This window comes from Ictalurus furcatus, chromosome 3 (assembly GCF_023375685.1).
Source record: "Ictalurus furcatus strain D&B chromosome 3, Billie_1.0, whole genome shotgun sequence".
Lineage (NCBI taxonomy): Eukaryota > Metazoa > Chordata > Actinopteri > Siluriformes > Ictaluridae > Ictalurus > Ictalurus furcatus.
This window is the reverse complement of record NC_071257.1, coordinates 19067527-19081404: the sequence shown is the minus strand read 5'-3', so window position 1 is coordinate 19081404 and position 13878 is coordinate 19067527. Positions and strand designations below refer to the sequence as shown.

General features: G+C 40.3%; 1 protein-coding gene across 1 annotated transcript; it reads left to right on the top strand.

Moving 5' to 3' along the window:
- The first annotated feature begins 5563 nt into the window (after positions 1-5563).
- LOC128605618 (coiled-coil domain-containing protein 172-like) lies at positions 5564-12872 on the top strand. Its single transcript, XM_053621251.1, has 6 exons — positions 5564-5732; positions 6601-6686; positions 8883-9048; positions 11215-11316; positions 11398-11500; positions 12152-12872. Exons 1-6 carry the CDS (start codon positions 5633-5635, stop codon positions 12396-12398), a joined length of 804 nt encoding a protein of 267 aa, XP_053477226.1. The 5' UTR covers positions 5564-5632; the 3' UTR covers positions 12399-12872.
- The last annotated feature ends 1006 nt before the right edge of the window (positions 12873-13878 follow it).

The following is a 13878-nucleotide window of genomic DNA, read 5'->3' as shown; positions in this document are numbered from 1 at the left end:
TGGCACCCTGTCCAGGTGCAATGCCTTGTGCCTGATGCTCCCTGGGATAGGCTCCAGGTTCCCTGTGACTCCTAAAAAGGAGTAAGTGGTTGAAGATGGATGGATGGACTTATGACATTTCATTGTTATGTAACTGTCTTAAACTATTATGGATAAAATCTGTATGCTGTGTTTGTTTCTGTAAAGCTGCTTTGAGACAATGTCCATTGTTAAAAGCGCTATACAAATAAAATTGAATTCAATTCAATTATTAACGATAATTAGAGATAAAGATAATCTTTACCTTTGAGAGACTGTTTCTCCGTACTTCATCTCGTTCTCCATGAAGTATAACACTTGCTGTGTAGTGATCTAGTATAAAAATCTTGTGTCCCTGGTCTCTGTTATTCACCACCACTTGAAAATAGCATTGGATTGTCTAAGAACAAAAGATAAAAAATAAATTATAGTTACCTCATCCAGTGTTTCATTAACATTGATTCAATATACTCAACAATGGCTTAACATTGTCATTTTTACGTAAGTTAATATATTACTCTATGTTCACAGATTATTTTTCAATTGTCATAAGAGCAATGCATTTCCCAAAGGTATGAATATTTTTTTCTTACCTCCCCCACCAGCCATTTATGTGGCTGGAGTGTTTTCAGCTCTGAATGATGCAGGATATGAGACCTTTTTTTGTCCTTTGACTGTGTGACGGCAATGACTATCTCACATGCTTTCTTAGACCATAGAGCTTGGACCTGCAATGGGATATTTGAATATAATATAAAAGGTGGTATGAATTAATGTGAACAAATGCTTCATGACATGATTGAGAACTGCATAATACCTGGGCTGATGTGTCCTCTGAATGATCCTCAGATATTTTCTTTGTCTTGTGTCTTTTTGGTTGGGGCACTGCTTCTGGTGGATCAAAACACTTTGAACGATGCTTTGCTGGTCTATGAGTTTGTGATCTCTTGGCCCATTGCTCTTCTGTTGGTCAACGGTCTGTTGCTTTGGAGATGTTCCTTGAGACAGACTATCAAGATTATGCATCATCTGAAGCTGTGTGCACCTTCCTTGCAGAGAGTTAAACATCTTTGTAATGAAATCTGCCGGCCGCAGGAACCTTTTTCTGCGTAATATGTGATTATTCACTATTGAGAACCACTGCTCCACATGGCATTTGTTTCCCTTGTTTTTATTTCTTTCGTATTCTCTTTGGAGAATCTGCTCAGGTCCCCAAGCAATATGCCACTCCAAAGGGGGAAAATGCCCATGTAGGTGTTCATGAGAACATTAATGATCCCTGGGCAGTAGAATTCATTCTTTTTACACATTCATTCTTTTTGCAGAATGTGTACAGAATGTGTACAGAATGTGTACACCTGGTCTTCTCTACAACTTAGGTTGTTTTAACTTTCAGGCCAGACTTTTTCAAACAAACCTCAAAGTTGAGGTTGGTTTGACCATCTATCAAAAATCTAAAAGGTGGTTCTCATACCTGACACCTAGCTGAACACTTTCCATTTGGTTTTGTGACTGTAAGTCATTCCATTTAAATGCTATTGAGCTTTAAATAATGGTATATTTTGTGTTTGAGCCCATTCTGCAGTGAAATTCATGTCTAATTTACATATGATTTAATAGCTTATTTTGAAACATATCAAAAATCTAAAAGGTGGTTCTCATACGTGACACCTAGATGAATACTGTCAAGTTGGATATGTGACTGTAAGTCATTCCATTTAAATGCTATTGCGCTTTAAATAATGGTATATTTTGTGTATGGGCCCATGCAGTAATAAAATACATGACAATATTTATATATGATTTAATAGTTTATTTTGATAAATATCAAAAATCTGAGAGGTGTGCATTATAGCTGACACCTAGATGAACACCTTACAGTTGGTTATATGACTGTAAGTCATTCCCTTCAAATGCTATTGAAGTTAGAAACGTGTTTAACAATGTGGTATGTAACTTTAGAGACGGTCCCTTAACTTCCGCATATCTGCGAATATCGAACGTACAACGTCAAACCAACTTTATTTCAGTAATTCACTGGAATAAAGTTGGCTTGACGTTGGACGTTTGATTGTCACTACACATGACCAGTCAGTTTAACAGGTCATGTGTAGTGCTATACTGTACTGTATGTAGACATGCTGGGCTTGAAATTGTCTACAGAAATGAGAAGTTTGTGATTCGGGGTCAGTGCGTCTTTTTAATAAAAAAGTTGTTAGAGTGTTAGCAGTACATGTGAGGAGAAATGGAGAACTCACCCAGCAGGCAGAAACAGCTGGAGGGAGCGCGCGCTCCTGCATTCTCAGCGGTGAGAGCATTACATTGACCCCTAGATGATAAAATTACGAAGTCAGCCAGGTCATTTTCTATTTGTAGACCCAAATGCTCCGGGTCACACTGTTCAGATGATGATGTAAGTCGGACACCATGGTCTGTGTCATGGTAATTCATTTGACCTGAGAAAACCTTCTATACAATGAATACCTCATAGTATACTCCATCTATCCATCCATCTTCTATACCACTTATCCTTCACTTCAGGGTCATGGGGAAACCTGGAGCCTATCCCAGGGAGCATCGGGCACAAGGCAGGGTACACCCTGGACAGGGTGCCAATCCATTGCAGGGCACACAAACACATACACATACACATTCACACACCGATCCATACACTACAGACACTTTGGACATGCCAATCAGCCTACCATGCATGTCTTTGGACTGGGGGAGAAACTGTCTTTGGAAACTGGAGTACCCGGAGGAAACCCCTGCAGCACGGGGAGAACATGCAAACTCCGCACACACATGGTCACGGTGGGAATCAAACCCCCGACCCTGGAGGTGTGAGGCGAACGTGCTAACCACTAAGCCACCGTGCGCCCCCATGTTATACTCTTTAAGAAGAAAAAAAGTATATACTTATAAATTGACCTTTTTAAAAAAAATAACCTGAAAAGAAGTATTACATGCAAAATATTGAAATGGATTATGTACCTTTTCTTGTAATTCATTTGGCTTCCCACATTTGGGTGATTTGTCTGAGTCACTTTTCAGCAGCAAAAAAGAAAAGAGAGCAATATGAGCTTTAGTCCACTCATGAGTTATGAGATTAAACTGGTGGAGATTGCCATATATTTCTGTAGGTGTCTCCTTCACTCTGGCAGAATGTCAAATGGTGCCTTGTTGAACATAAAGTGCACTACACATACACTTTTGGAGGGAATAAGGAGTCATTTCGGAGTCAGCCAGGGAAAAAATTAATAGTAGTGTATAGAGAGAGAGAGAGAGAGAGAGAGAGAGAGAGGCTGACTCAAAAGTGTGGCTTACTACTCTACTGCATGTACAGTATAGTGCACTGTATATTATTTCATACCCCATGTAGTGCACATATGTAGGTAGTGGGAAGCCTTCTATAGTTTGAAAATAGCTCATTCATGCATTTATCCAGTCAGCCAATCATGTGGCAGCAGCTCAGTGCATAAAAACATGCAGACACTGGTCAAAAGCTATAGTTTACATCAAACATCAGACTTGGGGGGAAATATGATCTCAGTTGCATAGTTGCTACTGCCACATGGGCTCGTTTGAGTATTTCAGAAACTGCTGATATCCTGAGATCTTCACATACAACAGTCTCTAGAGTTTATAGTGGAAAAACATCATCAACAGCAACAACACCACATCCAGTGAGTGGCAGTTCTACTGGACGTAAAGTCTTCTTGACACAAAATGTCTGAGAACAAGAGCCAGATTGGTTTGAACCAACAGGAACACTATCGTACCTCAAATAACCAGTCTGTCCAAACACGGTGAGCAGAAAAGCATCTCCGAACGCACAAGACATCAAACCTTGATGCAGATGTCGCCTCAGAACAACTGTTATAAATGCCGTAGTGTAAGTGATGACAGGAACTTATTTCGCAGACAACATTAAATGTAATTTTAAATGGATAAATGTGTGGTGTGTGTCATTCTTTAGTTAATAAAGAGGACTAAAACACTCTGCACTAAAACTCTGCTTCATTGTTGGATATTTTTCGATAACAGCATACCTCCAAGTGTTTGATTCCTTGTTCTTTCATACCCAATAGTAATAGTGCACATCTGTAGGGGTTTGAATTCCTTTCTCTTTCCAGCACTATGATTAGTACTATAGAATATGAATCGTGCTAACATTACTTACCTTGCACATGTAACATATTGGGCTTTAACATAGTGAGTATAATTTGCCCGCCATTGATTGATCTAGATGCAGCATTTGAGCTGATCGGATGGTATAACATTTCTCAATTCACTGAGTCGATTGATTGTAGATCTGCAGTGAACTAGCATCGAGTTCAAATGCACATATAAATCAGTGTGGTGCTCTTTCCTAGCCTAATGAACTTTAAGTGGCGAGTGTGTGTTTACTTATGGACTTTTATCAAGCAGTGCTCAGGAAATTTACTGCTCTAATGACCAGACTGATTTGTATCCTTTGCTATTGAACTTAGTGACAATTCTGATTGTGATTTACGTGTGTGTGTGTGTGTGTGTGTGTGTGTGTGTGTGAGCCAGTGTCAGGAAAATCCTATTTTAATTGTTCAGTCACGATGAGTAAGCAGGTCCTGAAAGTGAAGTAGAATGGCTAAAAGGTATCAGGCTGAATCATGTGAAAAGCCTGAGTTGATTTTGATGGAGTAATAGTAACGAGTTCACACTTTAATGGGCTTCATGGCTTCAGATCAAACACCATTCTCTGGAAATTGTAAGAAGTAAAAGATGATGTGACAAACATTGAAGAGCCAAATGTCCCAAGATTAACGTTATTGAATGTTGACTGTGCTTATTAATGTGAACAAACAGAGAGGCTGGTGGCTCTTGATAGTCTTTGGACACATCACGGGCAATGTTGGAACTGGAAGGAGTGAGAAAATGTGGATGTGGATCAAATTTGGCACTGATGATCTGTTTATTTCAGAATAGTTTAGTATATGGTTCAGGAACACATTGTGAGCCAATGCACACTAATAATCTCATCATTATCTGATATAAGTGCTAATTTAGACAGCATAATACAAATCTTTTATCCGTTTTATCAGGTAAAACAGACATACAGACTGTACTATGTAAGTATAAACAGATGTAGACTTCCGCTTCCTCCTCATGTAATAGGCTATGTGTATGCCCTCTAAGTTGAAAAAGAAAATAAATCTATAAATAAATACATAAAATGTGTAATCTTGGTGGTTTAATAATCCAGCTCATCATATGCAGAGTAAATTCTGTTTTCATTTATGTTTCGGTTTATTGAAACGGTACTCTCATTTTCAGTAAAGCAATGTGTCGTTCGTAAAGATTCGACACTTTCAGCTGGCTCTTTCAGGTGAGTCGGCTCACACGTCCGAAGAGCCGTTTTCGACTGTTTTTATTGGTGGGGGAAAAAAGGCGCGTGCGGAGTTGTCATTTGAGTCTAAAGATTGCTGAGTCGACTCGTTGGATTCACTGAAAAGAACCGTTAATTCCCAGCCCTCGCGCTCTAAAATTCTCCTAGTCTAAACAAGTCGTTTAGCAGAATGTTTGGAAGACTAATAACAATCATAGTAATCATAATAATCATAGTAATAATAAAAAAATGAGTTCAGGTGTTCATGATATGAGTTTGGATTCTTTTAATCAGCAGATTTTGTACACTGAGCAACAGTGGTCCAAGAACTCTCGGCAGCTCCATGAAGGTACGTTAGCTAACTAAGCTAGCTAGTCCGAAATCTCGCTAATCGCGTTCATCAGTCAACAGCAGTTAAGATATTACAGCAGTTAAGGCAAGATATCACAGTTAATATTTGCCATTTGATTGCTGCTGTTCAGTTCATTAATAAAGTTTGTTTTGTACATTGGAAATATTTTTTAAGTGCATTTATTTATTTGTTTGTTTATTCAAATGAGGATTCGTTTGGTTGTACATGAAAACATTATGCATGTTTTAAATAAGCATGAATTTGCATACATAAAACAAGCAAACAAAAATATAGTCTTGAAGTATTATTAAAATAGTTTACTGCATAAACACTCGAGAGACACTTACAGGACAATTTAGTTTCAATATCATTTCGTTACTGTTTAATCAAACAAAAAGCATGGACAATTAAACAAAATTTAAAAAAAACTAAACATTTTCTATATTGTTCAATTGTTCATGAGTTCAACAGTAATCAACATTCATTGACTGATTTTGAGGGAACACCATTTTGAGAGAAATCTATGACATGAGGTGATTGTGAAGTGGGTGGGGCTTAAATAATGAAATAAATTCATTATGTGCAGTTGCTAGTTTCAGTTAGATAATACGTTTTGTCAAGTAGACAACAAAACTGTTAAATAAATTTGGTTGAACGTTTAAGAAAAGTTTAAGAGACAACATTACAGAGGTAATTTAGTCCAAAAAAAAAAAAAAGTTAAATTAAGTGACTAAAATTGTCCTATCTAACTGTTGTGCCTTAAGCTTTTCTTGCTCATTAGACCAAGTGCAGTTTCTATGTACTTTTTTTGGACCATGCCGACAGTTTTTATTCCCAGGTTTACCACATTTGTTCTCTCTTTCAGTAAAATCAGCCATCACCAAGGCAGAGGAGGAAATCAAGTCATTTACTGAAAAGCTGGAGCATGCGCATACTGAACTGGACAAGAAGGTCAGGCCACTTCTGTCCATCTCTCTGTTCAGTTCGATGGAGTTCCAGTAATTTCCCGCAGGAATGCAGTCATTTATTCGGCAATAAACGCAATCCCAGTACTGTCGTAACACTTCTGCTTTAGAAAACGTATAATCATTAGTAGTAAGCACTCAGTAGTACTAAGGAACTACTCAGTACCTAGGGAACATCTCAGCTTCTTTAACGAATCTGAACAATGTAGATTTGTGCTAAAAAGTACGATATATCATTTTGTGCTCTGACCATCAAGTCAACCGCACGGTAAGTTTGTAAATGTTCATTAAAAATGATCCCAGAAAGGTGTATTCGGACAGAGTTTATTACAGCACAATATGGATATTCTCTCATCTCTTAATACTGCCCAGGTTTACTAATGTAGTAGTGAAAAAATGAACAGAAGCTGTAAATTAAGAAACAGCAAGATCCAGCAGGATTCTAGTTTGAATCCCGCATGTGTGGACAGTCTCGTAGTAAAAGGGGTGATTTTGTTTTATGACCGAAACTCTTATACTATTTGGACAGCTTCATTAAAGATGAACTGGATCGATGGGATGCGGCAGTGTAAAAAAATCAATCGCCTGTTTCCGCTGGATTACATTAGTTCAGTTAACCCTTCACAGATCCCGGGTTGTGCTCCTGTAGCCATGATGGATGTGTTCTATTTGAGGCTTTCTTAAACCGTGTACTGTATTTGGGGCAAAAAAAAAAAACCAAGCAGTACAACAAGCAGGGTACTGGAAAGGGACGTTTTTACCAAATATGGCGTGTGTGATAAATGCCTTACAGATGAATTTTAAAAAGATTCCCCTATCCAGCCCTTAAAAAAAAAAAAAAAATCATTGTTAATTTATTTTTGTATATATCATACATTTTACTCAGTATTTCACTCAGGTTACTTCTGCAACATGTATTTTAAATCCCAAAATGTATCTTCATGGATTTACGAACATCATTTTTTTTTTTGTTTTGTTTTTTTGTGTTTTATTATTATTTTTTTTTACACTTGATTGATATCCAAGTGATATGTCATGGATCGTAGCAGTGTTTTGGTTATAGATTTAAAACCGTATTGTAGCTGCGTGATGTAGAGACTCGACCCTGTTCACAGGCTCGGCTGGAATCCGAAATGACTTTCGGTGTAAGATGTCAAGGTGGTTTTAATTCTGTACATTCATTAGGTTCTCAGGCAATCAAAACAGTCAGGCATAAAACACTTGTGTGCGTGCTGTTATAGGAAAATAATCAACAGTGAGGTTGTGTGAGGTTGACCGACATGATGCACAGTTGATTATATACACCACATCCTGAAGTGCTTTATTCCACTTAAACCACTTATATGCTAACAATTGCATTTTTTAAAAAAATGCTAACAAATAATGTGTGTTTTTTAAAACATATTTGATGTCATGAAATGCCCATGAGACAATTTAGTTCCCATTTTCACTTATGTTAGAGCAGCTGCAAGCAGTCGTTCCCTCACACGTCGCCTCTCTATTTTTCTCTGACGTTAATAAGACAAAAAAAAAACCCAGCTTGTCATATTACCGAGAAAATGTTAAAGCGGAAACGTCTCTGCTTTCCAGTAATCATCCACAATATCGAAATGTTCACTATTATAGAGCTCACATGTTCTCGGTACACACACATGCAAATTTGACAGCAGTGATGCTTGATCCTGCAGTTGAGACACAGTTATTGAGACTTTATTTGATCAGAAATCAATAAAACCATTCGAATGCATCATTTTATGAGCAATTATTTGTATATATTTAAATTTATTCGCTATTAAATATTGTTTTATTTATATTTTATAATATATAAATATTTTCATATATTCTAAATAATAAAATGCTATATTTAGTTGTTTACATTTTCTAAATATTTATTTTGTAATCCTATTTTATCCGAATGACTTTTTTTAATTTATGTGGCCGTTGTTCTATTGAATCATGACTTGTAATAGTAGACTTGAACCACTAGAGGTCAACTGGACCAGATTTAATACCCGTTTTTCCCAAATTCGTTAGCCCAAATGTTAACGATATAACCAAATATTTGTTATTCTTTAGGTGGCCAGTTGCTCTTATATTTTGACAGTCACCTTTTTTTTTTTTTATTTAGACAATGACGCTCGCTTTTCTATTTGTACTGTTGTCACTACCACTAAACCCGCAGGAGCGAATGAACAGAGAGGCAGCTGAGGAGAAAGAGAAGTTCATGACGGCGATCAGAACCTTCAACAGCGACTTTAACCTGCTGAGAAAGAGGGACGCCGTGTTCCAGAGTCAGAGCAGATCTGAAATACAGAGTCTCCAGTCGGAAGCTGAGGCACTAACCAAAGGTACCGTAGGTTGATGCGCTTCCTTATGGAGCTTAGGTTAATTGAACTCGTTTTAGTGAGCGGGATTTAAACGGGCAGCTCCAGGATTACAGATGTGACATCTGAACTCGTACTGAACCGCCTGCTCGAGCTTGGTATACCTCACCTGGTCATGTGACTTTCTACAGCGCTTCATTATTTAGAAGTCAGATATTCATTCATATATGATAGGTACACCCCAGCACTGTTGAAGTCTCGATTCTGATTGGTCAGAAGGCGTTGATGAATTTTCTACAATTCTGCTTCATCACACCACACAATGAAGCTGATTATATTCTTATAATCACTTATTTTCAACGGTACGTTGCAGAAAGCATGGTGCATATATAATATACAGTGAGGGAAAAAAGTATTTGATCCCCTGCTGATTTTGTACGTTTGCCCACTGACAAAGAAATGATCATTCTATAATTTTAATGGTAGATTTATTTGAACAGTGAGAGACAGAATAACAAAAAAAATCCAGAAAAACGCATATAAAAAATGTTATAAATTGATTTGCATTTTATTGAGGGAAATATGTATTTGACCCCTCTGCAAAACATGACTTAGTACTTGGTTGCAAAACCCTTGTTGGCAATCACAGAAGTCAGACGTTTCTTGTAGTTGGCCACCAGGTTTGCACACATCTCAGGAGGGATTTTGTCCCACTCCTCTTTGCAGATCTTCTCCAAGTCATTAAGGTTTCGAGGCTGACGTTTGGCAACTCGAACCTTCAGCTCCCTCCACAGATTTTCTATGGGATTAAGGTCTGGAGACTGGCTAGGCCACTCCAGGACCTTAATGTGCTTCTTCTTGAGCCACTCCTTTGTTGCCTTGGCCGTGTGTTTTGGGTCATTGTCATGCTGGAATACCCATCCACGACCCATTTTCAATGCCCTGGCTGAGGGAAGGAGGTTCTCACCCAAGATTTGACGGTACATGGCCCCGTCCATCGTCCCTTTGATGCAGTGAAGTTGTCCTGTCCCCTTAGCAGAAAACACCCCCAAAGCATAATGTTTCCACCTCCATGTTTGACGGTGGGGATGGTGTTCTTGGGGTCATAGGCAGCATTCCTCCTCCTCTAAATACGGCGAGTTGAGTTGATGCCAAAGAGCTACATTTTGGTCTCATCTGACCACAACACTTTCACCCAGTTGTCCTCTGAATCATTCAGATGTTCATTGGCAAACTTCAGACAGTCATGTATATGTGCTTTCTTGAGCAGGGGGACCTTGCGGGCGCTGCAGGATTTCAGTCCTTCACGGCGTAGTGTGTTACCAATTGTTTTCTTGGTGACTATGGTCCCAGCTGCCTTGAGATCATTGACAAGATCCTCCCGTGTAGTTCTGGGCTGATTCCTCACTGTTCTCATGATCATTGCAACTCCACGAGGTGAGATCTTGCATGGAGCCCCAGGCCGAGGGAGCTTGACAGTTCTTTTGTGTTTCTTCCATTTGCGAATATTCGCACCAACTGTTGTCACCTTCTCACCAAGCTGCTTGGCAATGGTCTTGTAGCCCATTCCAGACTTGTGTAGGTCTACAATCTTGTCCCTGACATCCTTGGAGAGCTCTTTGGTCTTGGCCATGGTGGAGAGTTTGGAATCTGATTGATTGATTGCTTCTGTGGACAGGTGTCTTTTATACAGGTAACAAGCTGAGATTAGGAGCACTCCCTTTAAGAGTGTGCTCCTAATCTCAGCTCGTTACCTGTATAAAAGACACCTGGGAGCCAGAAATCTTTCTGATTGAGAGGGGATCAAATACTTATTTCCCTCATTAAAATGCAAATCAATTTATAACATTTTGACATGCGTTTTTCTGGATTTTCTTGTTGTTATTCTGCCTCTCACTGTTCAAATGAATCTACCATTAAAATTATAGACTGATCATTTCTTTGTCAGTGGGCAAACATACAAAATCAGCAGGGGATCAAATACTTTTTTCCCTCACTGTAACAACTAAAAAAAAGCTTGAATGAACACAAAAGGCATTCAAAAAAAAGCGTTTGCATTACATATACTATAGAGGTCACATGACTGTGGTTAGCTGTTGTATGGAAGACGGTGAAAAGGGAAATAAAACTTAACGTTAGAATTTGAGAACTTTCTTTTATTAACATCACTGTATTTGCTCATGTTCTTAGAGATGGAGAGGACGAAGCAAGAAAACTCCCAGCTGATCTCTTTGCAAACAGAGCGGGAGTCTTTATCAGCAGAGCTCCAGAGGCTGCACTCGCATCTAGCAGGTGAAGGAGAAAACAGGATACTGTTTAAAACACTAAAGTGCTGACTGAAAAGTGTTTCACTACTACTGCATGTGTGCTCAGATTTGGAGAGGGAGCTGGAGGAGGCAGCGGCTCTCACAGACTCCCTGAAGACTGAAAGGGAAACGGCCGTTCAGAAACCTCTGACAGACAGCACCTGCCTCAGGTAAGCCAATGTAAAAGTGAAGGCTCCTGCTAAAAGCTGCAAATGTCTTTCGTTAACAGCAAGCCGGACTAAAGCCCTGGGATGTGCTGAAGATGCGGCCAGTGCCATCGTTCCGCTTCGCGTGTAACCATAAATCACTTTCAAATGGCTGTTGCTTCAGACACAGGCTATTGATTGTGTGAAATCGAATGCTGAAACGATGCCTGTCTTAGAAACACGTAAAAAAAAATCTGGGTTGAATGAAATGGATTGGGAGGGGCTATATTCAAATGAATTACATTTAAAAAGAAAAAATCTAAAACAAGGAAACCAGAAAACACTGAACTGAAAATACGGGAGAGAAAAAAAAAAACATAACACTTCTCAACGTTGAACAGAAATAACCAAACTAATCAAGGTGTATCACAGAACAGGTGAACACGTTAGATTAATCGACTAAAACGGTAACAAATGCACATGGAGTATCACACTGAGACACGAGGGAAATCCATGACTATTATAACGCCATGTGGTGTACTGCACAACTATTTAACTAATAATGACTTGTAATATTTATAAATAATAATAATAATTTTAAAAATTATAAATATTACATTACAATGTAGATGTGTATATATATCCATCCATCTTCAACCACTTACTCCTTTTCAGGGTCACGGGAAACCTGGAGCCTATCCCAGGGAGCATCGGGCACAAGGCGGGGTACACCCTGGACAGGGTGCCAGTCCATCGCAGGGCACACTCACACACCCATTCATACACTACGGACACTTTAGACACGCCAATCAGCAGGAAACCGGAGTACCCGGAGGAAACCCCTGCAGCACAGGGAGAACATGCAAACTCTGCATACACAGAGCCACGGGAATCGAACCCCAACCCTGGCAGTGTGAGATGAACGTGCTAACCACTTGCTAACCACTAAGCCACCATGCGCCCTGTGTATATATATCAGACTGTAATTGCAGGATTATCTTTAAATTCAAGGTATAATCTGGCTCTGACAAACAGAGTGTGTGTGTCTGTTTGTGTGTGTGCACACTGAAGAAAGAGCTAGAGGCACATAAGGAGCTGGAGATGCTGCATGAGGCGCTCAGCACGGAGATTCAGTTCTTGCGTTCGGTAATTGTAATTATAAAAGAAATACAATGACACACCAGTTTTGTCATTGTAACAGTTTTTAAACACATCATGGCAGATGAAATCATCTTTGACATCTTGATATGGTTATTTATATATGAGCCAACGAGTTAAACCAGTTTTTTAATAGGTTTGACTCAACAATGCTGATTGGACCCCTCTTCCTCTCCACTTCCTCAAGTAGCTCCACCAAGGTTATCCCCCCTGCCCCCTCCCCTCCAACTCAGGCTCCTCCCTCCACACCCCTCCCGTCACCCACCCATCTCCCTTCTCTCCCCTCCATTACACTGCCCCTCCAATCCCCCCTCCCCTCCACTCTCCATTCCCTTGCCACTCCACTCCCCCGATCCTCCACCCCGGTCTTCACAACCAGCCAGGTGAGACGGCACCTCACCAAAACCCTTATCAACAAGGCCAGAGGACCCGACGACGTCCACCCGAGGATCCTCAAGGTGTGTGCAGAGCAGCTGGCAGGAGTGTTCCGGCATCTTTTTGACCTCTCGCTGAGGTTGAAGAAGGTGCCGAAGATCTGGAAGACTTCCTGCATTGTCCCTGTCCCCAAAAAGGGACATTCCAGCGACCTCTCCAACTTCAGGCCTGTGGCACTAACGTCTCATGTAATGAAGACTTTCAAGAGACTGGTTCTGCAGCACCTTAGGCCCCTGGTATGCGACTGCCTGGACCCTCTGCAGTCTGCGTACCAGGCTGACATCAGTGTGGATGACACCATCATCTACCTGCTTCACAGAGCCTACACCCACCTGGAGAAGCCACACAGCACTGTGAAGATCATGTTCTTCGATTTCTCCTGTGCTTTTGACACCATTCAGCCTCTCAGGCTGGCTGAGAAGCCCTCCGTGATGCAGGTGGAACAGGACCTGGTGGCCTGGATCACTGACTACCTCACTGACAGGCCGCAGTATGTCAGGCTACATGGCTGCCAGTCAGACGTCGTGGTGAGCAACACTGGCACACCCCAGGGAACTGTACTGTCACCATTTCTCTTCACACTTCTGACTTTTGCTTCGACTCTGGAACGAGCCACCTCCAGAAGTTCTCAGATGACTCCTCCATTGTCGGCTGTATCACAGATGACAGAGAGGAGGAGTACAGAGACTTGATTGAGAGCTTCATCGGATGGTGTGACAGCAACCATCTCCAGCTCAACACAGGAAAAACCAAGGAGCTGGTGGTGGACTTCAGATGCAGCAAGAGGCCCCACACCCCTGTTGTAATAA

What these genes read in the sequence shown, in the direction of transcription:
- LOC128605618 (XM_053621251.1), top strand. Translation starts at nt 5,633, where the DNA reads ATGAGTTCAGGTGTTCATGATATGAGTTTGGATTCTTTTAATCAGCAG. An exon ending in GCTGCACTCGCATCTAGCAG is followed by an intron (nt 11,317 to 11,397) that starts GTGAAGGAGAAA and finishes ATGTGTGCTCAG; the next exon opens with ATTTGGAGAGGGAGCTGGAG. An exon ending in ACAGACAGCACCTGCCTCAG is followed by an intron (nt 11,501 to 12,151) that starts GTAAGCCAATGT and finishes ACTCCTTTTCAG; the next exon opens with GGTCACGGGAAACCTGGAGC.